The following is a 27759-nucleotide window of genomic DNA, read 5'->3' on the forward strand; positions in this document are numbered from 1 at the left end:
AACTTGTCTGATGAAGGTGATGTACTTCACCATCTTTTTAACACTTACTTTCCAGGATGTATGGGTCCATCACCGACAGCTCTTCCCGAGACTTTTTCAGGTAGTTACGATTCTTGGGCCCTTGCTCGAAGCGTTGTTATGCTTGAATCGATCAAATGGGCAGTTGAGAGTTTTGCTCCGTAAAAATCTCCTGGAAACGATGAAGTTTTCCCAGTGTTACTGCAGAAAGGGTATGAACATTTCAAACATGTTTTGAAGAAAATACTTACTTTTAGTCTTGCGACTGGATATATTCCAAGAGCCTGGCGGGAAATAATTGTCAAATTTATTCCCAAAGGCGGTCGCGACACTTATGAGGAAGCGAAGAGTTTCAGGCCTATCAGTCTAAGCTCATTTCTTCTTAAAACAGTGGAACGCATAATAGATCACTATACAGGAATGTTAGTTTGGGCGTGCATCCGCTCCATGGAATGCAACATGCTTACCAGCGTGGAAAGTCCACTACAACCCTGTTACATGATGTTGTGTACAACATTGAAAAAGCTTTCTCACAAAAGCAATCTTGCTTGGGAGTTTTCCTAGATATTGAAGGTGCCTTTGATAACGTGTCTTTCAATGCAATTCTGAAAGCAGCCCGTGGTCATGACATACCTTCAAGTATCACAAATTGGATACACGCAATGCTTAGCAATCCACTTCTTTGTTCATCGCTTCGGCAAGCAGAGATTAGAAAGCTGAGTGTCTGTGGGTGTCCTCAAGGTGGTGTACTATCCCCACTTTTATGGAACCTAGTCGCTGATGGTTTGTTAAGGAAACTTAATAACCTTGGATTTCCGACTTATGGTTTTGCCGACGATTATCATATATTGATGACCGGTATAAGCATTAACACTCTCTTTGATTTAATGCAACAAGCCCTGCGATCTGTTGAACAATGGTGTTGTCAGGTTGGATTATCTGTAAATCCGGGCAAAACATCAATGGTGCTTTTCACTCATCGTAGGATAATCACAGGAGCTCGTCCGTTGCAGTTCTTCGGTTCAGAGGTCACTGTGGTCGATCAAGTTAATTACGTTGGGGTTATTCTTGACTCAAAACTGAATTGGTCTGTTTACATTGACTTCAAGATTAAAAGAGCTTGCATGGTTTGCGGCCAATGCAGACGAGCTTTTGGAAAATCATGGGGACTCAAACCCAGATATATTCATTGGATCTACACAACTATTGTTAGACCAATTTTAGAATATGGATGTCTTGTATGGTGGCAGAAAGGAGAAGTCGCGACAGTTCAGTCAAAGCTAAATCATCTCCAAACGATGGTCCTAATGGCGATGACAGGAGCATTCACGACAACTCCGACTGCTGCTCTAGAGGCGCTACTGTGCATTAAACCACTACATGTGTTCCTAAAACAAGAAGCATTATCTTGTGCATACCGTCTTAAGGTTACAGGGCTTTGGAACAGTAACCCATTAGATTATCCTACCAGCCACACTCGCATGTGGTCTCAAATGGTTACGTGGGATGAGTATTTACTCGCTCCTAGTGACCTAACTCTCACATGCAGTTTTCCTTTCAAAACATTCAATGTGAGCTATCCTCTTCGTGAGGAATAGTTGTCTGGTTGTCTGGAATGACAACTTGATGAACACATAGTTTGTTATACGGACGGTTCTCTGTTGAGTGGTGTCTACTGTAGTGAAATGAGGCTGGAACAGTCTCATTCACTTGGTAGATACTGTACTGTGTTCCAAGCAGAAAACTAAAAGCAGAGGATCTGTGGTAAACGAGTTTATTTTTGTTCCGACAGTCAGGCTGCCTTAAAAGCACTCAGTTCGAATGACTCACGGTCGAATCTAGTGATCGCATGTCGAACTCAAATTGAAGACCTCAGCATTTCAAATGCTGTTTACTTCTTATGGGTACCCGGCCATTCTGGTATTACTGGAAATGAATGGGCTGATGAGTTGGCTAGAGCTGGTGCAACGAATGATTTCGTTGGTCCTGAACCAGCTTTACCACTTTCAACAAGTTGGATAAAGCACTAGATTCGTTCTTGGGCTGCATCTAAACATGCTAGCTACTGGCGCAGCTTGCAAACTTGCGCTCAGACAAGAGCATTTCTACCAGATTTAAATCTGAAAATATCAAAGTGTCTACTGCATTTCTCCAAGCATCATTGCAGTATTCTGGTCAGAGCTCTGACTAGACATTGCAAACTCAATTATCACATGGCTACTATTCAACGTGCTGAGTATTATTCGTGTGATTTGTGTGAATGCGATTATGGTACTTCATATCATCTGATATGTAACTGTCCCGCATTGACGCAGCTACGTATCCGGGTTTTTGGTTCTCCATACATTGTTGAGTCTGTGTATGCGGAAGGATATTCTCTCGTTTCTCACCCAATGTGGTAAGGAGCTATAGTCAGAAGGGTTCATCGTTCTTCCTGGAGTGAATGAATCCCTTCTGTATTCACCTTAAATAGGGTTTAGCAGATTGTTTGGCATCCTTTAGGGGGTACCGAATTTACTTCTGCTCGTACATACTGCGTAATCGTTCTGCATTCTTCCGGGAGTGCAGAATGGTGTCGATTTTGTAAGATCTCTAAATGCTCTCGGAGTTGGAGGTTTTATTAACAGCAGACTGTTCGGGACCTCGTAGAGGCTCAGAATTTACTTCTGCTTCCACTAAATATGATCCTCAGCAGATTGTTCGGCATCCCTTAGGGGTGCAGAAATTACTTCTGCTTTTATGTGTTTTTGTGTCGTCAATTTTTCCCATCCTCCTTACCATTTCCTTTCAATCCTTCCCTCTTATATATCGGGAAAATGATGCTAAAACAAATTGATGGCAAGGCACAAATCTCCAAATATCAAGGGTAACGTGCCATTAGAGCCAATTTGTTATGATTCCTGATAGTCGGACAGTCACTTCACGTGAGTTCAAGTGCAAACAGTTTTTCAGAAAAGTTGCAAGTCGCGGTTACCGTAGTTTAGAGCATAGTCAGTAAAATTTTTGAGGACTAGATGAAAATCTTAATCATTGTGCGGTGAACACGAAAAGGAAGAATATCTTTCACGTGTTAATATTCATTTTTCAAGTAGTTTCATTCCGCGTACGGTATCGTGGTAGAAAGAAGAGAGAGTATATATACATATATATATATATATATATATATATATATATATATATATATATATATATATATATATATATATATATATATATATATATATATATATATATATATATATATATATATATATATATATATATATATATATATATATATATATATATATATATATATATATATATATATATATATATATATATATATATATATATATATATATATATATATATATATATATATATATATATATATATATATATATATATATATATATATATATATATATATATAGCTATAGAGTAGTAAATTGGCATAGAAAATAGGCTTATACAAACCTAGAAACGTTGATAAAACAACACACATGATTGCTTTCTTAGTTTTCCGAAGCCACCAAGCTGATAGAAAGAGGGCATTCAGGTACATCGAAAAAGAGCTGAAACGAAAATAAGAAATAATACATAAACATCTAAAATGATTTCGTTATTTGTTAAACAGTTCTTCGATATTTAACGATATCAAACTTCAAACTTACTCGAGATTGTAAAAGGAGAAATCGATGCAAATCATCCAAGTCAGGATGCCTGGGTCGACCCAGTGATACCGATGAATGTAGGTTAAATTTGATAACGATTTCACTCGGTCGCCCGAGGATCAACTCTCTAACAGGTTACAATAAAAAAAACCCCATTCTCGTTCAAGCCTTTTTATATGCCCCTCAACTCAATCTTCGGTTGAAACCCGAAGAGTTTTACTACTAAATACCTCTCTAAATTCCGTCGTGTAGCTTGTACATCATTAATTGTACGATATGAACTTGTTCTATAGGGACCGTGCACGAGGGCGTGGTTTTGTGGCCCGGCGACGACAGCGCACGTGACGGCGAGTGGAAAAAATAATGCTGCCATAGCAAAACTTGTAAACTGAGTTTTAAGAGACTTTCTAGCGTATTTTCTCTGCGATTTTTTTTCCGAACCCAGGAACTATTCGCGTGTGAGGCGAACGATTGTTCAACATCGACTGACTATTAAGTTTTGAGTCGAATTATTTATTCTGTATCTAAATACAGCCACGTCATTTTCTGTCATTGCAGTTGGATTTGTGTAAAATATTTGTCATATTCACTCATATTCAAACGATATTCTCAGCACATTAAATGATTTTTTAATCGATTTGACTGGAAACACTCAAAAATATCTTGCTAAAACATTCTAATTTCAAAGCTTTAGTAAAAATTGCTTCTGTGTAATTTCTTTTTATACTTTCACTCAAAGAAAATATTGGTTTATTTTAAGAATCGAAGAGAAATATTTTTAATAGTATACCACAGTATTATATATGAGAATATGATTGATGTGAGAAAAGGATCATTACACCACTATGTTGTATTAAAAAAGGTTTTTGACTATTTTATTGAGCGAGAACATATGGTAACAGAGTAAAACTAAGGTGAAGTTTTTTCGCCTATTCGCCACTAATGGCGCTAGTTGTTATCGTGCACGGTCCCTATAGAACATGCGTGTCTCCACATGCTAAACCCACTTACTTGGTTCAACCGCTGGTGTGTAAATCCGCCGTAATTATTTGATAAAGCTTAATAAAGCTTAATTTAGCGCACGCTTAAGAATAATAATATCATACAATTAAGAAGTAATCGTAGTCTCAGTAGAATCGTAGCACCAGCCATGCAATGGTTCTGTACACACTAAATCGGCTGCGAAGTCTGTTGAAACAGAAGGTCAAATTCCACTAAAGGAATGTAATACCAAGGCGTTCTGTTTTTTCATTAGCCATTCCGGTATAACATGTCATATACCATTCGACTCAGTTCGTCGAGTACGCAAAATGTTTGTGTGTGTATGCGTGTGTGTGTATGTGCGCATGTGTGTATGTAACTTTCTTATGCACTGCTTTTCTCGGAGATGGCTGAACCGATTTTCACAAACTTAGACCAAATGAAAGGTCTTGTCCCATACAAAATTCCTGAATATTGTTTGGATCTGACTTCCGGTTCCGGTGTTATGGGGAAAAATGCGCAAAAAATTCAAATATGTGTTCTAACTTTTTCATAGATGGCGAGACCGATTTTAGGTTCAAATGGAAGGTCCTGTGGTCCTATACTTAATTTCTGAATTTCATCCATATCCGACTTTCGGATCCGGAAATATAGGGTAAAGTGTGTTAAAAGTTTTATACCATCACTGAAAAATGCGAAAACCCGTAAAAAATCGACCTCAAATTTCCTCCAATTGATAGTTTTTATCAGTAGACGGATATGCCGATTTCGGTTATTCTTTTAAGAATCGAAGAAAAGTATTTTGAAGAATACCACAGTATTATATATGATAGTATGATTGATATGAGAAAGGCATCATTACACCACTATGTAGACTAAAACAGGTTTTTCAATAATGTTTCAGATAATGATTCAATTCAGTACCAATTTTCTCTAAAAGGGATTAGGGGCTGTCCATAAAAGACGTCACGCCGCAAGGGGGAGGGGGGTGTTTCACAAAACGTGACCTTTTGTGACAGGGGGGAGGGTTGTTGGAATGTGAAGTCCAATATTTTCAATGATAGCATTTTTGGAATGCCTAGTTATAATACTGCTTTGCCCTATTTCCTGAAAAAATCTTCACAATAAACGTTTACATTCTATAGGAAAAAGTGTATTTGTTGATGTAAAAGCTTCTTCTTGTAAATTCGGAAATGAATAATGCAGGAAATCATTTCTGTTGTGATTAACAAAAGTGCACGGAGGGGCGAGTAAATTAGCAAAATTAATAAATTTGCTTAATATGAGTAAAAAAAAGATGTTTTCAAACGGTTTAACTTAAGTTTTGCACTGACAATTTTAGTCAGTACATATAAGTTTGGGTGCACTAATCGCTTGGATTTATGAATTTTTTAACTTTCGGATATCTAATGATAGGTAGTAAGCAGATGTGGTTTTCCTCCACCAAGATCAAAGATGATCGAATCATTCAATGATTGAACTTACATGAATCAAGAATCATTTTAGCTCAAAATCACTACCGATTTTGTGTGACGGAAGATGAGTACCGATTTTGATCGATGTGATTTAAAGATCACTGGTCAACTGATCTTGAAAAGATCAGATCAGAAGTGATCTTTATTGGGTAAGATCACAAATGATCTTCTTTGGCAGTGATCTCGATTTGATGAGGTTTTATCTATTTTTATATATATAAAAAATAGGTATAGAATTCGCTCAAACTTTCGAAAATTTTTCCGAGGCCCGGAGGGCCGAATGACATATACCAATCGATTCAGCTCGACGAACTGAGCAAATGTCTGTGTGTGTGTGTGTGTATGTGTGTGTGTCCGTATGTGTGTTGTCAACTAAGAGGTCGAGATCTCAGAGATGGCTGGACCGATTTTCATCAAACTAGTCGCAAATGAAAGGTCTCCCCGTCACCCAAAACGCTATTGAATGGTTTTGAGATCGGATGTTTACTTTTTGAGTTATACAAAGTTTTATGTCAAAATTTTCAGTTTTTTGACAGTATCTGTCACAATTGACCTTGAAAACAGAATATGTTTTCAGACTTAGATTCCGCACGGTAATACCTATCCAACAAGCCATAGATTGTTAAAATCCGTCCATTTTTACCGGAGATATCGAAATTTTTCTGTAAGCGACTTTTCCCCCTATTCCAGCAGTAGGAGTTTTGAGCGCTGTATGACAAAGAAATGCTTCGGAACAACGGAAAACACGATTTTTTATACTGTTACATACAATTGTTTCTAAGAACCAACAGGATTGTGTACAGCATTCTTTTTCATGACATTTAGCCTCGGACCGATTTTGGCACGGCTCGTTTTTGGCAACATAATCGTTCGAATATGACATATATAAACCAGATGATGGCAGAATTTTTTTTAATTATTTTGTTTTAAACTACTTACAGCAATAAATGCTGGAACAACATAACATCCATATACCATTCGAATCAGTTCGTCGAGATCAGCAAATGCGTGTGTGACAAATAACTTCAATTAATTTTCTCGGAAAATTTCTTTTCTACAAATTCAGATTCATACGAAAAGTCGTATGCTCCCAAACAAAGTTCCTGCATTATGTTTGGTTCCGACCTCTGGTTTCGGAACTACAGGATGATATGTGAAACGAAATCAAAATTGTGTAACTCATTTTTCTTGAAGATGGCTGAACCGATCTAAGATGCAAATGAAATCTAAGAATCATCTAAGATTCAAATGAAAAGTTTCAAAGTTCTATAAAACATCTTGCTTTTCAGTCAGATCCAACTTCCGGTTTCGGGGATTGTATAAAAATGTCTATTCCACATAATTTAATCAGGTTTATCGGGTTAGCAGATTTGGATAGTCGATAAAAAAATTAACTTTTTTCAGTTTTAGTGGTATTCAGTTGTCGATCAGAAGGCACCTAAAAATTTAATTCGTGCTATGATCTCTCAAAGATGTCTTAACTGATTTTCAAATGTTTTGAAACAAATGTAAAGTGTACAGCTACTCAGGTGAATTTATCTGACTTCGGCCATACCGCTTTTAGAATTCCGGTTCCAGTATAAAATCGTTTCTCAAAGCTCAATCGTTTTCTCAAAAAAAGCCTAATCAAATTTCAGAAACAAAAATTTTAATTAAAACAAACTAATATACAAAAATTAATTATTTTATCCAATTATGACTTCCGGTTCTCGAATTACATGATGATGAATTTTTAAAATTCAAACCGATATAGAAGATGACAATCCCGAAAAGCTTCAAAGTTGAACTCAAAACTGTTGTAATTTATTCGTCATATGGCCATACGAATCGGTTTGGGTTATGCTGGTTCCTGAATACCGGCTCTGGAAGTACCTTAAATTACCGTAAACTCTAGAGTGGAACTTACATATCATGGCATGTTTAATCGATTATCACACTTCTAGATTCAAATTCGATCCGATTTGCAGTTTCGACATTACAGAGTAATGAGTGATTAAAATCTCAAATTGTCGCTTAAAACGAGGGTCATTAAAATAATGTCATGAAAACTTAAACACCGAAGAATATTCATGCAAAAAACACATGCAGATTGATAAAAATAGGTATCATCTCACTGCTAGGTGGATTAAACACGTTTTTATCTTTATTTTCTCAGCCCTGTATGCTACACTAAGGAAATATTATTCCTTAGCTAAAGAAATAATATATCTGTGTACCCCTAGAAGGATTAAAACAGATGACTTAAATGTTTCATCAATTCCAATCAAATACTTTTATCAAATTATATAATTAATACTAATACAATAATTTCAACGGCTTTGTAGTTTTAGTGGTACTTTTTAATCTTATGCCAGCATGTAATAAATCGATTTTTCCCTCATATTTGTATGGTTTGTCATACATATTGAGTATATATTGAGATGAATTTTATTTATTTTGAATTCGTGACATGTGACATAGGGGGGATGGGGGGTCTTTGTTGCTGTGACAATTTGTGACAAAGGGGGGGGGGGGGGGGGGTGGTGAGTCAAAAATGTCCAAAAAAGCGTGACGTCTTTTATGGACAGCCCCTTATCTAAATATCGTTTTGCCTTTCCCATATAGAAAGGTTATACAATCACTGTGAAAACCGACTTTTGAACCGAGGCCCGGGAGCCCGAGTGTCATATATCATTCGACTCAGTTCGTCGAGTACGCAAAATGTCTGTGTGTATATGTGTGTATGTGCGTATGTGTGATGGAACATTTTTTTGCACTAACTTTTCACGGAGATGGCTGAACCGATTTTCACAAACTTAGATTCAAATGAAAGATCGTGTGGTCCCATACAAAATTCCTAAACATTATTTGAATCCGACTTCCGGTTCCGGAATTGTGGGGTAAAATGTGCAATAAATTGTGAAAATAAGTGCACCAACTTTTATCGGATATAACTGAACCGATTTTCACAAACTTAGATTCAAATGAAAGGCCTTGTGGTCCCATACGAAATTCCTGGATATTATTTGAATCCGAATTCCGTTTCCGGAGTTATGGGGTAAAATGTGCAAAAAATAAAATATGTGTTCTAACTTTCCCATACGTAATTCCTGAATTTCATCCGGATCCGACTATAGGATATAGGGTAAAGTGTATTAAAAATTTTATACCATCACTGAAAAGGGCGAAAAACCGTGAAAAGTTTTCTAAATCAACCTCAAATCTTCTCCAATTAATAGTTTTTATCAGTAGACGGTCAGATATACCGATTTCGGTATATCGAACCGGTACCGAATCGAACATATTTTGAAGAATGCCACAGTATGATAGTATGATTGATATGAGAAAGGCATCATTACACCACTTGATGGATTGAAACAGGTTTTTTGATTTGTTGTAATTTTCAACTGATGAAGTTTATTGAACTATTATTAAAATGGGAGGGAGAGTAAAAGTCGATAAAGTTGGTTGGTGTTTCTTCATCAAAAATGTGGATTTTCGAATAATAGAAAATGATAAATTTTTCTGTTTGTCTACTCGATTTTATAAACGAACGAAAACTTTTCAATTAAAAAAGAGCTAACCAAAATTTGGTTTGAATACTGTGTATGTATGTGTGACGCTCCCATCAGATCAAGGCATTACCAGTGGATGCGGGTAGACTTACAGTAGATTCGAATTTGATTATCAGATAGCTTTCATATAACTGCTGTTAAGAAGGCTAAAATGGGTTTCGAGGACCCGGCGCCTTCCAGCAAGCACAGCAGGCCATATAATAAAGAATTTCGCTATACCAGCTTAAACCCGCCTGATGGTTTGTTTGTTAGAAGGATGCGTCTTACTCATTTCAGACCTTCAGGGAGAAACACAAAGCTCCCCCCATGTGACTCAGGTTGGCAATTCACTGCATAATCCAGTCATTCACTTGTAAGATACCCTGATACACTCCCTGCCTCTCCCCGTTGTCGATATAATTAAACATATTAAAATATAATATAATATAATATAATATAATATAATATAATATAATATCATATAATATAATACAATAAAATATAATATAATACAATATGATATAATATAATATAATATAATATCAGGTGTACAACTTTGCTTCCGCCGTTCTTCCGATAGATGGCTGTAACGGCTGAGGCTGGTCAAAATACATAGATGATGCCTTTAAAGTGAGTGTTTACAGTGCCTAACGAATTGTCATCGCCGTTTCAGTGACAGTTGTTTTTGTTTTCGTATTATTCACGCTCGAAAATGTCTGTTTATGAGCCCAATTCTCGCCATTTGCGGAAAGTTTAACTTTTCTGTTACAATTCGAAAAAAAATGCAGCTGAAGCGCATCGAATGCTCTCAGAAACTTACGGTGATGCTGCTCTGAGTAAAAGAACGTGTCGGGAGTGGTTTCAACGTTTTAAAAATGGTGATTTCGATGTCGAAGACAAAAACATGGTGGTGGAAGAGAAAAAACCTTCAAAGATAAACAACTAGAAGCATTGCTTGATGAAGATTCGTGCCAAACCCAAGAAGAGCTTGCCGAATCGTTGGGAGTGAGTCAGCAAGCCATTTCAAAATGTCTCAAGGCCGTGGAAACTGGGTGCCGTACGAGTTGAAACCGAAGGACATCGTGCGCCGTCTATTTGTATGTGAGCAACTGCTTCAAAGGCAAAATCGTAAGGGGTTTTTACATCGAATCGTAACCGATGATGAAAAGTGGGTTCGATACGATAATCCTAAACGCAGAAAATCATGGGGAAAGCTCGGGCATGCTACTTCGTGGAAAGCAAAACCGAATATTCACGGCTCCAAGGTTATGATTAGTATTTGGTGGGATCAGCTCGGTGTGATTTACTACGAGCTCTTAAAACCGGGTGAAACCATCACAGGAGATCGCTACCGAACGCAACTGATGTGCCATAGTCGCGCACTAAAAGAAAAGCGGCCACAATATCAAGAGTGACATGACAAAGTCATCCTCCAACACGACAATGCTCGGCCTCACGTCGCAAAAGTGGTCAAAAAGTACCTGGAAACACTGAAATGGAAAGTCTTGCCAAACACGCCGTATTCTCCAAATGTCGCCCCTTTTGACTTCCACCTATTTCGTTCGATGGCACGCGGCCTGGCAGATCAACATTTTCAATCTTTCGAAGACTTGGAAAAATGGATTGCTTCGTGGATAGCGTCAAAAGAGGACTCCTTTTTTCGAGCCGGGATCCGAAAATGGCCGGAAAGATGGGAAAAAGTTGTCGCTAGCGACGGACAATACTTTGAATAATACATCTGTAAGCACTTTTTCGAAATAAAGCTTTTAATTTTGGAAAAAACGGCTAAAGCAAAGTTGTACACCTGATATAATATAATATAATATAATATAATATAATATAATATAATATAATATAATATAATATAATACAATATAATATAATATAATATAATATAATAAAATATAATATAATATAATATAATATAATATAATGCAATATAATATAAGACGATAACATATTAAATAATAGGCTAATATACAATAAGGGAGACCGAGGCGAGTTGGATGAGTTTTCGTTTCGGGATTTTTGTACTCATTCTGGTTAGACTTTTTGATAAACGGTTTACACTGTCTTGAAGATATATCTTTTGAGCACATTTGAAATTCAGCGAAAAAGTTATTAATAATCAAATGCGGAGAAGCTTGGCCGAGTATGATGAAATATGTGAAATTGTTCCCGAATAGGCAATAATACGATGAATAATGATATTTCCGAAAATTTCAACAAACTCTTTTATTTATAATTAAGTTGGTTAATTTTTTCCTGCCGATAATATTTTTATCAGTAAACGTACGACAATCAATTCACAGTTCATTCTAAGCTACTTACGTTTAGTGATTTTCTTGAGTTCAAATTTTGTTCCTACCGGTAAATGATAAGGTACGGTGCAAGTATCAAGCTCCTTAGATCTGTGATTACGTTCACCTGTATTATTACAGTTGAACACCCAAGTGATGCAGAAACTAGCTGAGATACAGTCCTCTATGAATTCACTCAGCCGTACTATTAGTTTTAGAATTTCTATTTTAGCGCACTATAAATATAACTATACGTTTTAATAGCCAAAACTATCAAATAGAGAAAAAAGAACTATTACGGCTTATTCTGCTGGTTCACCCTTCTTGGTTTTGTTTTCTAATCTATACCGTTCACTGCATCAGACTTTGCCACTGGCGTCGTTTTTAGATGGGGTTCAACAGACGATGGAGGCGTGTTCGCACCTTGCGTAACAATCCCCCCCAGTACGCAGTCCGTAGGTTGCTGCATACTATATGTTACGCCGACATCCAAAACTGCGAGCTTCACTGCTGGGCGTTCATATACGTTGGACCGGGTCTGAACTGTAGCACTGCGAACTTGGCCGTCCTTTAACTTAACATCTATGACACGTCCTTTTGGCCAGGAATTCCGTGGGAGATCTGAATCAGCAATGACGACAATATCACCTATCTCTATAGGCTTGACTGGGTAGTGCCATTTTGTGCGGCGGTTTATCGACGGCAAGTATTCTTGTAGCCATCTCTTCCAGAAGAGATTAGCGTGAGCTTGCGATGCTCTCCAAGTATTTGTAAGTGTAGCAAGGCTCTCACGATATGATATTAGTGGCTTCGAACCATTAGAGGATCCCAGTAAAAAGTGGTTAGGTGTAAGAGCTTCGCTTTCTTCGTCTTCAATTGGTACATAAGTGAGGGGGCGCGAGTTTATGGTGTTTTCAATTTCCACGAGTGTGTTCCTGAGAACTTCGTCTGTTGGCAGCCTTGGAAGCTTCATGTTATTAAGAATCTTCTTCACAGACTGCACCAACCTTTCCCAGCTTCCACCCATATGAGGGCTACTCGGCGGTAAGAACGACCACTTAGTATCTGGAGTCACGAACTCTTGCATGATCTTCTCTTGATCCAACAAACGGACTGCTTCTGACAACTCTCGATTGGCACTAACAAAATTCGTGCCCCGATCGCTGATGAATTCTATTGGTGTACCACGTCTGGCAACAAAGTTCCTCAGAGCCATGATACAGGAGCTAGTGTTGAGCGTGTGGGCGATTTCAATGTGCACGGCGCGTACCACCAGGCATGCTATAAGCACACCCCACCTTTTCTCTACTCGTCTGCCAATAACAACCTGTAATGGGCCGAAGTAGTCGACACCAGTATAGGAAAATGGTCGAGAATATGCTGCAAGCCTTGCGGGCGGAAGATCAGCCATGATGGGTGCTTGCGGACGAGCTCTAAAATTCTTGCATGTCTGACATTCTCGTCGCACTTCATAGCAGACTCCTCGCATCTTAGGAATTTGGTATTTCTGTCGCAGTTCGTTGACGATTGTTTCATGGTTCAAATGGTGATAGCGCTCATGAAAGAATCGAACAACAAGCGTGGTTACCGGATGTTTTCTTGGCAGCAAAATGGTATGGGCGACAGTAGACTCGATGAATTTGCATCCAGCGGATCTTCCAAGCATGCGTAATACTCCATTTTCGTCGAGAAACGGAGATTGTTTGTAAATGGAGCTTTTCTTGGGAATATGAACCGCTCTCCTTCCATCTGTATCCTTGGCAGTTGACAGTAAAGCGATTTCTTCGTTGAATTCGTCTAGTTGAGTTTGCATGTAGATGACGTACTCAGCTGCCTGTAGTTCTTGCTGTTTAAGAACGCCTGTCGTTAGGGTACAACATTGTCGCTTTGCTTGGATGTTTCTGTAGAAACGTAGCACATACGCAACAACCCTAATGAGTTTCCTCCATTTAGAATATTTGGAGAAATTTATGACGGGACTACGAACTGCATGCACGTTCACCGATATGGCCAACTCGGTTGTGGTTGTTCCATGATCGGCTGGTTGAGATGGCCACGCACATTTCTGCTGCCACAGAAAATTCGGACCTCTAAACCAGCGGCTAGACGGCGAGAGGTCTGGAATCCTTTGCCACTTCGTTCCTTCATCGGCTACGTTCAATTTTGTAGGTATCCAGAACCACTCAGAAAGGTCTGAGTTTTCCAGAATTTCTCCAACCCTTGCACCGACGAACTTGTTGTACTTTCTGTGATCTGAACGTATCCAGCAGAGGACATCTCTTGAATCAGTCCAGAAAAAACGTTTTCGCACCGGTATGCAGTGGGTTTCTCCAATCGTAATCGCCAAACGCGTTCCAATTACAGCTGCTTGGAGCTCTAATCGGGGAATCGAGACGAATTTCAAAGGTGCGACATGAGTTTTCGCTGTAACGAATGCACATTCTATCGTCTCATTTTCGTCATATCGAAAATACGTAACCGCAGCATATCCATTCTCGCTAGCGTCTACGAATACGTGTAGCTGAATATCGTTGGATTGTATTGACGATGTTGTTTTCGTTCGATAGCACCGATGAACGGAGACCTGTTCAACATTGTTCAATACGCTTAACCATGTTTTCCACTTTGTAAGCTGTTGACCGGTTATCATATCATCCCAATCAACGTTAGAGCGCCAAATATCTTGAAGGAGGACTTTAATGAACATCAACACGTTTGCGAGAAGGCCTAGCGGATCGTAAACCGACATGAGTGTACGCAGAACTTCACGCTTTGTGGGGGCTTGCTCTCCAGATAATAACTCGTGTCTGCATCGTTTGGGATTCTGAAGGTAAATGTGTCACTGACGGTGTCCCACCACATGCCCAGAACTTTCTCTGTCGCCAACTCGCCTGACTTGTTTAAATCCTTCTGTGATGAGGTTTGCGCGCCCATAGCGCCTACCACCATCTCCGAGTTTGACAGCCACCCTCGAATCTCAAAGCCACCTTCAGAGTGTATGAATTGTACGTTTTGCGCCAAAGATACTGCCTCTTCTTCTGATTCTACACTGTATAGCATATCATCCACGTACGTTTCTTTACAAATGGCCTCAACTGCTTCCGGAAACTGGGTTTTAAATCGTTCTGCGTTTAGGTTTTTTACATACTGTGCGCTGCTAGGAGAGCAGCTTGCACCGAACGTCATTACCTGCATGACGTAAACCGTCGGAGTTTTTCCTGGTATTCCTTCATTCCAAAGAAATCTTTGGCAGTGCTGATCTTCGCTGTTGATTCGAACTTGATGGAACATCTCGCGGATGTCACCTGATATTGCTACACGATATTCGCGGAACCGTTGCAGAACGTCCGGAAGCGGTGTGACCTGATCAGGTCCCTTCAATAGGAATGAGTTGAGAGAGATTTGGCCTACCTTGGCTGCAGCGTCCCATACAATCCTAAGCTTCCCCGGTTTGTTGGGGTTGACTACCGGAAAGATCGGCAGATACCATGAGCGTTTCTTGTGCGTAATTTCTTCTTGCGCTGACAGCTGACGAATATATCCCTTCATCTTATAGTCTTGAATTTTCTCATGAAGACTTTTTGCCAATTCTGGCTCACGTGCCATGCGCTTTTCTAGGCATTGATGACGCTTCAAAGCCATTTTTTTACTGTCTGGCAATCGAATATCGTCATACCGCCACAAAAGACATGTCTCGTAACTTTTCTCTAGTCTCTTCGTACCTTGTTTAAGCAACATAATCGCTCGCTCGTCGTCTTTCGAAAACAGAATCCTCCCATCATGCTGTATTCCGAGGCTGTCCAAGGCGAAATAGTTTTTAACGGTCGAGTGCAGCAGCTCACACTGGCAGATATGGTAGCTGTGAACACTATCTCTGTTGGTTGTTGCTGGTTCTACTACCGAACATGGCCCGTAGATTAATCAACCTAGCCGTGTCTGTACAGCGGTGGGTTGATTGGCACTTCCTTCTCTCGACTCAAGTGGATATTATAGCCTACAGTTATCAACTCCCAGTAATATACGAGGTTTGACTCCGGTATATGATTCGATAGGCACTCCAATTAGATGCTTGTAATGCTTAACCAGGTTCGAAGTTGCTATCGATTGAGGTGGTAGATCTAGACTTCGTACAGTGTGCACCTTCTGTAGACGAAATCGTTGAGATGGGCTTTGCGCGCCGGCTATATCTACTGTACACTTTACTGAATCTTCTTCGTATCTACTTTGACCACCAGTCCAAGAGATACACAAAGGGGTCTTTTCACCCTTGAGGTTCAATTCTTCCCACAAGCTGCGTTCCATCAATGTAGAAGTTGATCCAGCGTCGAGAAAGGCGTATGTGGTAATTGACTTCTCTTTTCCGTGTATGGTTACTCGGATGTACTTCAGCAGAACTCCTCCAAGAGAACAATGGTGAGTGTTGCAGGATACATTAAGCGATGAGCTACTAGGATTCCGTCCACCGTGCTTGCTGTCATCGTGCAGCAACGGGTGATGAAGAAAACTACATCCATTCTGATCACACGGAACTCTCCGATCACAGGATCTAAAATGCTTAAACAGACATTTCCGACAGATCTTCTTCTCGTTCACCAACTCCCATCGCGCTCTCAAAGACATGTTTAGGAAACTACTACATCTATCGAGGCCTTCGCAATCTTTGGCACAAGCCATGCATGCTTTGCGATTCTCCTCCAGCGGGTTTTCCAAGTGTAAATGGACAAAGGTTTCATCTTTTCGGGTTCTCTTCTCGATCCTTTGCGGTTTAGACCATCCTTGTGGTCGAATAACTCCACGTATTTCCATTCTCAAGTAGGACAGCATTACTGACACTCTGCTTTACAGCAGATGGATTTCCTTGGGCATAACTGTTGGGCACATGCTCATGACATGACACTACTACCGATTTTTTTGAAGGTTTATCATATACCGGCAAAGGTGTTCCCTCCACTGTTTTGTTTTTTCCTTCTTGTCCTATGTCTTCTGTTCTGCAAAGCCAATCTTCGACTTTCTTCAAGCTTCCAGTCGTCATAGACTCCGAATCACTCATCTCCAACAGCTCAATTTCTAGAGCCAGCTGCTCTTCTAGTTGCCTTTTTTCTAGCGCCTGCCTTGCATAAAGCCCTTTCTTTTGTAGCTCCCGAAGTTTTGCGGAACGCTTTGATGTCTTGGAATAGGTTTTGCTACTTGAGTGGATTGAGTTCTCTGTAGGTATTATACTACTCTGCTTATCCATTTTTGAGATATTGACTGTATTACCCGATATAACGAAATGTTGCTTTGACGGCTTCGGAATCGCTCCTAGTTTTTTGCTAGGCGGTTTTTCAAGTGCTCCGGGCCCCGCTACAGCTATATCCGACTGCGAACTACATTGTTGCAACTGTAACTCCCCTTTCGACGACTTATAGAACTGTTCCTGCTCTTGCCGCTGTAAATCTTGCTGCTGCTCAAGCTGTTTTTGATGTTCTTCAGTCTCCTTCAGGCGTATTTGCTGCCACTGTGCATGCTGCTGTTCGAAACGCTTTAGCTGGTCACGTAATTCGCACCTTTCCCGTTCCAGTGATTTCCTCACACAACCATTACAGCTCCAATCTCGGTCCTGTATACTGTCCTCCACATTAACACACTCGTAGTGGAACCACACGTCACACTCATCGCACTGCACCATACGGCTATTATCCAGCCGTTGGCACTTACCACATCCGGCCCCCTCAACATTCGGAGAATTACTTCTTGGGACCTGTTTGTCCGCACTTGCTACACTTCTGTTTGACATTCCGGAATAAACTAAAAATTTTAATTTGTTCCCGAATAGGCAACAATACGATGAATAATGATATTTCCGAAAATTTCAACAAACTCTTTTATTTATAATTAAGTTGGTTAAATTTTTCCTGCCGATAATATTTTTATCAGTAAACGTACGACAATCAATTCACAGTTCATTCTAAGCTACTTACGTTTAGTGATTTTCTTGAGTTCAAATTTTGTTCCTACCGGTAAATGATAAGGTACGGTGCAAGTATCAAGCTCCTTAGATCTGTGATTACGTTCACCTGTATTATTACAGTTGAACACCCAAGTGATGCAGAAACTAGCTGAGATACAGTCCTCTATGAATTCACTCAGTCGTACTATTAGTTTTAGAATTTCTATTTTAGCGCACTATAAATATAACTATACGTTTTAATAGCCAAAACTATCAAATAGAGAAAAAAGAACTATTACGGCTTATTCTGCTGGTTCAACGAGTATCAAAGAGGATAATTCATATGGCGCGTTTGCCTTTCTCGTATTTTGAAAGCTCATAGCTCAGTGATCTGTGGAAGGATTTATATAATCTAACTACCAATAGAATCGAAATTTTTCAACTTAAACGTGTATAGCAAAAGCATTGAAGTATTTCAATAGTACACTATTGAAAAACCTATCTCATTTGACCCATGTCAACACCAGCATATCAGAACGCGTTCTGTGGAAGAGAACAAAATATCTGCTGCTGTACAACAAATCGTCCGAAAAAAATGTTCCGAAAAGTGGTGAATATCGCAGTGAGTTCCTCAATTTCCTCCTTCTGAATGCTAGAAACGAATCCCTACAGCATATTTATAGTTTCTTTCTAAAAATTATGCAAATCCGAAATGAAATAATCGACATAAAAATTCTGTATGCGGCTATTTTTATAGCCGTTAGGACCGCCCATTAGTGAAAAAGCTACAAACGAAATCACATAAAAGGAAATCTCTTCACAAAAATTGAATCAGTTTGGATTCTATCGCCACTGCGAGCAGATGTGTTTTGTGTCGTCTGCACAGCTAGTTTCGCTTTCGACAAGAGCGATTACGTCACAGTTGTCAGTCATTAGCATTGGGGAAAAAACAACGGTGGAGAGCATTACACAATATCAGCCGTTCTAATGGCTCTAAAATTTTTCTAAAGAACTATTAGGATTTGTTTTTCGCAAATCGCAGGTAATTATCCTCAGTTTAGTGCAAATCAAAAACAATTTGGTTAGATTTGTGCACTTTTCGCTGTGTGAAATTCACAGTAATCGAGATCAAGTGAAGCCTTTTTTTTGCGAAAAATGTTCCAGAGTTTAATGTCGTAGAGAATTACGTATTTGACCCTTCTGAATGCTGGAAATGAATCCCTACAGCATATTGATAGTTTTTTTTTCAATAAATTATGCAAATCCGAAATGAAATAATCGACAGTAAAATTCTGTATGGGCGAACCTAACGGCTATAAAAATAGCCGTTAGGACCGCCCATTAGTGAAAAAGCTACAAACGAAATCACATAAAAGGAAATCTCTTTACAAAAATTGAATCAGTTTGGATTCTATCGCCACTGCGAGCAGATGTGTTTTGTGTCGTCTGCACGTTTCGCTTTCGACAAGAGCGATTACGTCACAGCTGTCAGTCATTAGCATTGGGAAAAAAACAACGGTGGAGAGCATTACACAATATCAGCCGTTCTAATGGCTCTAAAATTTTTCTAAAGAACTATTAGGATGTGTTTTTCGCATATCGCAGGTAATTATCCTCAGTTTAGTGCAAATCAAGAACATTTTGGTTAGGTTTGTGCACTTTTCGCTGTGTGAAATTCACAGTAATCGAGATCATGTGAAGCCTTTTTTTGCGAAGAATGTTCCAGAGTTTAATGTCGTAGAGAATTACGTAATTTGACCCTTCTGAATGCTGGAAATGAATCCCTGCAGCATATTGATAGTTTCTTTCAATAAATTATGCAAATCCGAAATAAAATAATCGACATTAAAATTCTGTATGCGGCTATTTTTATAGCCGTTAGGACCGCCCATTAGTGAAAAAGCTACAAACAAAATCAGGTAGAAACAAGCCTCTCAACAAAACTTGAATCAGTTTGGATTGTATCGCCACTGCGAGCAGATGTGTTTTGTGTCGTCTGCACAACTAGTTTCGCTTTCGACAAGAGCGATTACGTCACAGCTGCCGGTCATTAGCATTGGGAAAAAAACAACGGTGGAGAGCATTGCACAAAATCAGCCGTTCTAATGGCTCTAAAAGTTTTCTAAAGAACTATTAGGATTTGTTGTTTGCAAATCGTAGGGAAATATCCTCAGTTTACTGCAAATCAAGAACAGTTTGCTTAGATTTGTGCACTTTTCGCTGTGTGAAATTCACAGTAATCGAGATCAAGTGAAGCCTTCTTTGTTTTTGCGAAAAATGTTCCAGAGTTTAATGTCGTAGAGAATTACGCAATTCGACCTTTCTGAATGCTAGAAACGAGTCCCTTCAGCATATTGATAGTTTCTTTCAATAAATTATGCAAATCCGAAATGAAATAATCAACATTAAAATTCTAAATGCGGCTATTTTTATAGCCGTTAGGACCGCCCATTAGTGAAAAAGCTACAAACGAAATCACATAAAAGGAAATCTCTTAACAAAAATTGAATCAGTTTGGATTCTATCGCCACTGCGAGCAGATGTATTTTGTGTCGTCTGCAAGCTTTCGACAAGAGCGATACGTCACAGCTGCCAGTCATTAGCATTGGGAAAAAAACAACAGTGGAGAGCATTGCACAAGATCAGCCGTTCTAATGGCTCTAAAAGTTTTCTAAAGAACTATTAGGATTTGTTGTTTGCAAATCGTAGGGAAATATCCTCAGTTTACTACAAATCAAGAACAGTTTGCTTAGATTTGTGCACTTTTCGCTGTGTGAAATTCACAGTAATCGAGATCAAGTGAAGCTTTCTTTGTTTTTGCGAAAAATGTGAAAAAGGGGAATGCGTGCATAATTCATACAATTGATATTCGGAAGTGTTAAAGAACATGTCAGTTGTTTTCGTATTCACGACATCCAGTTATGTCTCTGACATTACCCACCCGCCTTTTTAGATGGGGTTCAACAGACGATGGAGGCGTGTTCGCACCTTGCGTAACAACATCCAATGCATCAATGGAAAACGTTTATTAGTGAAAACAACTCAGATCAATTGGAATCATGAGAGGAGAGGACAAAAACAAGAGAGAATCGAGCAGATATCACTCCTCATAAGAAAACTGTAGTAAGTAATATGTATGAGGGAATAATAATACCAAGCGAATAGTAATATGTACATGCATATTAATTAACTATGAATACAACACTTATAATCATCAAAATTAGCGTAAAATTGAAATTCACGCAGAAACAAGTTTGCATTACACGAATACACTAAATTTACAATTCGGCCAACCAACGCCGCACAAAACTCGGTCATTCTACCCCAATGGATGTTTCCGAGAACAACCACGATTTATACTAACAGCAATAAGAAAACACTCGAATCTATTCTAACATTTTTTTAAGGTTTTGAAAGCCCTTTCCAGCGGTAAAATGTTTTTTGAGTTCGGTTGATAATTGATTCGCGTTACGCATATTACTGTACAAAAACCTAAATTTATTCAAAAATGCCGAAAAAAGAATCAACGTGTTGCTGCACAAACTACACGACTACACAAAAACACCTGAAACGTCGGTACATGGGTGGCCTAATACTCTAGGAAAATCACAATAGATGTCACCTTTGTGCATAATAGCCCTTTCATAAATGCCACTCGACCAACCTGACTCTTCGGCCAACAAACCCCGCTCACCCCTACATAACAGTTATGCTCTTGTTTTGTCGTAGTACTGCAGGAAATATAATATTTCTATTCTCATGAGATAATAAAAATAATAATAATAATAATAATAATAATAAGAATAATAATAATAATAATAATATTAATAATAATAAGTTTGACAGTTGAGGTAAACAGTCTGGTTGTTTGAATATCGAGCTCTCTTTTTCATCAGTGTTTTTTGCATGTTTATATCCATTCCATCACAACTTACGTTTTCATCAAAACCGCCGATCTACGTATCATCAATTTCATCTGGAGTACACATGTTTCAAGCCATCGAACCAGCAATTTCAGAGAGATTTTAAAACTGAATATCCGTCCTTAACCTAACAATGGATTCCGCTTCAGCTTGTTGTGCTTGTGCCTGCGAAGTATCAAAAGCAGAAGAAATTGTGTGCAGTGGATTTTGTAGATCGTCTTTCCATCTTAAGTGTGTGAAACAATCAAATGCGATTCGTGATTCAATCGTCACATGCTCCAATCTTTTCTGGATGTGCAACGCTTGCACTAAGATGATGGCAAATGCTACTTTCCGTCATACAGTTTCGTCAACAAATAATGCCATAGCCGCCATGAGTGTAGAACACAACAAAGCACTTTTGGAGTTAAAGGACGAGATGGAACAAAACAGTTTGAAAATAAATCAAATTCTGCAGCAAATTCCAACCATCCTTCAGCAAACCGGACAAAAAGGTACATCTAGTGATAATTCCCGGAAACGCCCCCGGACAGACATTGATTTCGATCAGTCCGCTTCGGATACATCAGTAGGCACTAAAGATGCTGATCCAAATTTGATGATACCTTTGGCAGCACGCAAGCCTAATGATGACTTGTTTTGGCTGTACTTGTAGGGTTTCGATCCTAAAGCCACTCAGGAGGATATACGCAAATTAGTACAACGAAACCTGGACACTAATGAGACTATCGAAGTGCATAAGTATGTTCCCAAAGGCAAAAATCTTGACGAACTTTCCTTTGTGTCATTCAAAGTCGGAGTTAGTATACAGTTTAAGTCTCTTTCGTTACTAACATCAACCTGGCAGAAGGGTATTACTTTTCGGGAATTCGAGTTTAAAGCACGATCAACTTTTCACTTTCAACCCGCTAAGTAATAATGATTCAACGGCAGACTCGCGATCCACTCCGCTTAGATGCGCTAACTCAACTTCATATTCTCCATTGATACATGATAGCACTGTTTTAAACAACTCAAGTAACCCTTCGAATGGATCTGTATCAATATATTATCAAAACGTACGTGGTCTGCGCACCAAAACAAATGAACTTTTTTCGTCTCTTTCTGCCTCCGACTACAATGTCATTGTTTTCACAGAAACCTGGCTAAACGATAATATACTTGATGCAGAACTCACTGACCAGTATATCATTTACCGATGTGATCGCAACATTCTTACAAGCCGGTATCTTCGAGGTGGCGGTGTTCTGATTGCAATTAAGAAAGGCAATCAGAGCAGTATCATGACTGTCCAAGGAGCGAATTGTCTTGAGCAGATAGCGGTTCGTATTACGTGCGGAGCCATTTCGTTTGTTATTTGTGCTGTTTATTTACCACCGAACTCCGAACCCTCTTTATATGAGCAACATGCAGCCTGTGGGAATGAGCTCTCTAATAAACTAACTGATCGTGATAGAATTTTAGTAGTAGGTGATTATAATTTACCAATTTTGCGTTGGGGTTTTGACGAGGAAGTTGGATGTTTTCTTCCTAATAACGCATCTTCAGAACAAGAATTGTTATTAGTTGAATCCATGATCGCTACAGGATTACAACAAATTAACAATTTGACGAATTTAAACGGAAAACTTTTAGATTTGGCATTTGTTAGTTGCTCCACTGACTGTGAAATTTTTGAACCGCCCTTACCTTTGATGAAACTGGATCAGCACCACTACCCTTTTGTTCTCACAATTCAAGTTTCATACACTTTATTGACGAATGACAATGCAGACTTTAATTATGACTTCAATCAGTGCGATTATCAACTACTGAATGCGGAAATCTCTCGTGTAAATTGGATGGATATACTTAGACAGGGCGCTTTGGATGATGCAGTAGACTTGTTTTATCGTGAATTAGATTTGATTTTTCAACATCTCGTGCCGCGTAGGAGACGCGTGTGCAACTCGAACAACAAGCGGCCTTGGTGGAATGATGAGCTGCGCAACCTTCGGAATCGGTTAAGAAAGGCTCGTAGAAGATTTTTTCGGACAAAAGGTGAAGGAGATAAACTGTTGGTGCGTGAATTAGAGCATAAGTTTGAATCATTGAACGTATCGTGTTTTCGACTCTACGTTTCTCGACTGGAAAACAGTTTTAAGGAGGACCCGAAACAGTTCTGGTCTTATCTGCGAAGTAAAAAGTCTTCCCGAGGATTTCCAGAAAGCATCTACTATCGAAACCAATCTTCAACAACATCTATTGACTCAGCCAATCTATTCTCGTCTTTCTTTCAAAGTGTGTTAAGTAATAACTCACCACTTTTGTCAGAATCATACTTAAATAGTCTACCGTTGTATAATGTGAATCTACCCGCTGCTGTTTTCACCCAAGACGAGGTGCATAATAATCTACGATTAGTTGATGGATCAAAGGGACCGGGCTCGGACGGCCTTCCGCCATCTTTTGTAAAGCAATGCTCATCTGCTTTGGCCTGGCCAGCATCTCTTATTTTTAATCGTTCTCTCGCTGAAGGCTATTTTCCTGCGAAATGGTAAGAAGCTGTAATAGTACCAGTTCACAAATCCGGAAACGTACATGACGTCACGAACTACAGAGGCATTTCTATCCTTAGTTGCCTCCCAAAAGTTTTCGAGCGTATGCTGTTGGATATTATTTACCCGTCAGTAAAGCACATCCTAACAACCGATCAGCATGGCTTTGTCAAAAAACTATCAACTACTATGAATCTAATGAACTACGTTTCTACTCTGATTGACAAGCTTGAAAAACGACAACAAGTTGATGCGGTGTATTTCGATTTTTCTAAAGCTTTCGATTGTGTTCCTCATGTACTCGCTGTTGAAAAATTGAGACGAAATGGATTCCCTGACTGGATAACAAACTGGATTCTTTCGTATCTTACAGATCGTAGTGCTTCAGTTCGAGTCGGAATTGTACATTCTGATCCTTTTGATATAACATCAGGTGTTCCACAAGGGAGTCATCTCGGCCCACTTCTGTTTGTGCTGTTTGTGAATGATCTTTGCAATGAACTGTCGTCGTTTAAAGTAATGTATGCCGACGATTTAAAAATTTACCGAATCATCACAAGCCTTGTAGATTGTTGTGCGCTACAAATGGACATTGAATGTGTCATAGATTGGTGTAATAAAAACGGCATGAGTGTTAATGTTAATAAATTTAATACCATAACATTTTCACGAGCTCAGTCTTCAATTTTATTTGAATACTCAATGATGGCGAATCCAGTCAAAAGAGTTTCTTCTGTAAAAGATGTAGGCGTAGTTCTCGACCGTAAGTTACGCTTCACCGAACAGCTTTCGATGGTTATTGCTAAAGCTTTTGCCGTCCTGGGACTTATCAAACGCAACACTAAAGCCTTTAACGACGTTTATTGTCTCAAGGCTGTTTACATTGCTCTAGTGCGCAGTATTCTAGAATACGGAGTTGTAATCTGGGCTCCATACCACAACGTTCACATCGACCGGATCGAACGAGTGCAGAAATGTTTTGTCCGATTCGCGCTTCGAAGACTTCCTTGGCTTAATCGGCTTCAGCTACCACGTTACGAAGATCGCTGTGTTCTCATCAACTTACCCACGCTGCAAAACCGGCGGATATTTCATCAACGACTTTTCGTTTTTGATTTGCTTAATAATAACATCGACTGCCCCACACTTCTGGCAAGGATTCATATCAATGCTCCGGGAAGATCTTTGCGAAGAATGGACTTCATACGACGATCAGCTCATCGCACACAGTATGGACAAAATAATCCAATGGATTTTTGCTGTAATCAATTCAATAGAGTTTATCATCTGTTTGATTTTACTATGAACAAAGACACATTTAAATCGAAAATATTGTTAAGTTAATGTTTTTAGACTAGATAGATAATAATAAGTGTGCGATAGTTTTTACTCTAATCGAAGACAAGAAAAAAAATATAATAATAATAATAATAATAATAATAATAATAATAATAATAATAATAATAATAATAATAATAATAATAATAATCTATATATATAAAAATGGATGTAAGTTTGTATGTTTGTAACGCGATAATTTCGGAACTACTGAACGGATTGCCACCAAACTTGGCACAGGTACTTCTTGTATTTCAGAGATGGTTTAGGGAGTATATTTATATGGGAGGGAGCGTAGCAAGTGTCATAAACAAGGGGGGGGGGTCATGGAAAAATTCATATAACTTGACAAGAATCGATACGTTTTGAAGACTGTAGAACCATTTTGCATACCTTAGATATGAGTATATGGGGGGTGGATGTAGCAAGTACCTTTAAATAGGGGGGGTGTAATGTTTAAAACGGCATAATTCCAAAGCTACTGAACGGAATGCCACCAAACTTGGCACAGATACTTCTTGCTCTTCTGAGATGGTTATAAGCGTATTTCTATGGGGGAGGGAGCGTAGTAAGTGTTCTTAACAGGGGGAGCTCATGAAAAAATTTGGCTAATTTGACGAGAATCGATACTTTTTTAAGACCAGAGAAACATTTTGCATGTATTAGATATGATTATATGGGGGGTGGATGTAGCAAGTGCCTTTAAAAAGGGGGGTGTAATGTTTGTAATGGCATAACTCCGGAGTTACTGAACGGATTACTATCAAACTTGGCACATGTACTTCTTGCTCTTAAGAGATGGTCATAAGGGTATTTTTGTGGGGGAGGGAGCGTAGCAAGTATCCTTAACAGGGGGGTCACGAAAAAATGTGTCTAATTTGACGAGAATCGATACTTTTTGAAAACCATAGAAACATGCATGTACCTTTAAATAGGGGGTGTTACGTTTTTAACGGCATAACTCCAAAACTACTGAACGTATTGCAATCAAAGATGGCATAGGTACTTCTTGCTCTTCAGAGATGATCATTATGACATTCTCAGGGGAGAGAGTGTGTAGCAAGCGTTCTTAATTTGAGGAGGCCATGTCGAAATTTATTTTATTTAAAGAGAATTTATACTTTTTAAAACCATATATACATTTTGAAAAACTCAAACATGGTTTTAAGGATATTTGTGGGGGGTGGATATAATGAGTGCCTCTAAAAAGGTAGTTTAATGTGAAGTTTATAGAATTTTCCATAAAACGATACTTTTTGCTGAGTACAGATATTATTTGCGCATCAGATGATCCTAAGAGCATTTTTAAGAAGAGTGTGGCGGATGGATAAAGTAAGGGTCTCATCGAAGGGAGGAGCAAAGTTCAAATTGTTGATATAATCGAACGTAACTCCAAAACAACTCAAACTCACCACACCTAACTAGGATGGATATTTTAAAGTGGGGAGAGGGGGGGGGGGGGGAGCAAAGTTCCATAACAACTCAGTAAATTATAGCCAAACTTGGCACAGGTACTTTTTACTATTCAGAGGTGGTCACGACAAGCTTAGATATTCACTACAAAGGTTTATTGTAACATTTTCTTATTCGTCGTCAAACAAGATAGGGGGGCGGATTCAGACTAGGAGAAGGAGGTCTTGAAAATCAATTTTCATCTTGAATTTTTTATAAAATGAGAGAGGGACAAGAATGTCAAGATTGTGCTAGATAGTATTGCTATCGTTAATTTGAATTAAGTAGTACTGCTATTGTTAATTTTAATGAATTAATCGATAGTTTTTGAAGAGCACAGATACTTCATACACTACAAAGAGGTGGTCATAAGGGTTATCACGTAGGAGAGCTGTAGTAAGTTCACTAATAAAAGGGGAGTTCAATTTAAAATTTATTCTACGAGAAACGATGCATCTTGACAAATTCAGATACTACTTTTATGTCAATGTAGATTAAAAGGTTATTTTAAGGGAGAGGGAGTGCAGCAAGTGCCTCAAACATGGGAAGTGTAAGGTAAAATTGATTGAATAGCAACATAAAACTGCTCAGAGTATTACACTAAGTAGGACAACTTC

At 38.8% G+C, this 27759-nt stretch overlaps 1 protein-coding gene across 3 annotated transcripts in view; it reads right to left on the reverse strand.

The window, feature by feature from the left end:
• Nucleotides 1-27759, reverse strand: part of LOC131430373 (alpha-1,2-mannosyltransferase ALG9) — a 73618-nt gene that overhangs the window by 14110 nt on the left and 31749 nt on the right. For 2 of the 3 annotated variants that reach the window (XM_058595301.1, XM_058595302.1), the window contains exon 2: nt 3478-3575. In XM_058595301.1, coding sequence (XP_058451284.1) covers nt 3478-3575 — 98 coding nt within the window. Of the gene's footprint in view, nt 1-3477; nt 3576-21827; nt 21981-27759 lie in introns of all 3 variants that reach the window. The other variant, XM_058595299.1, reaches the window with a different exon arrangement.

The sequence above is a fragment of the Malaya genurostris genome, chromosome 2 (genome assembly GCF_030247185.1).
Source record: "Malaya genurostris strain Urasoe2022 chromosome 2, Malgen_1.1, whole genome shotgun sequence".
In the NCBI taxonomy this organism is placed as follows: Eukaryota; Metazoa; Arthropoda; class Insecta; order Diptera; family Culicidae; genus Malaya; species Malaya genurostris.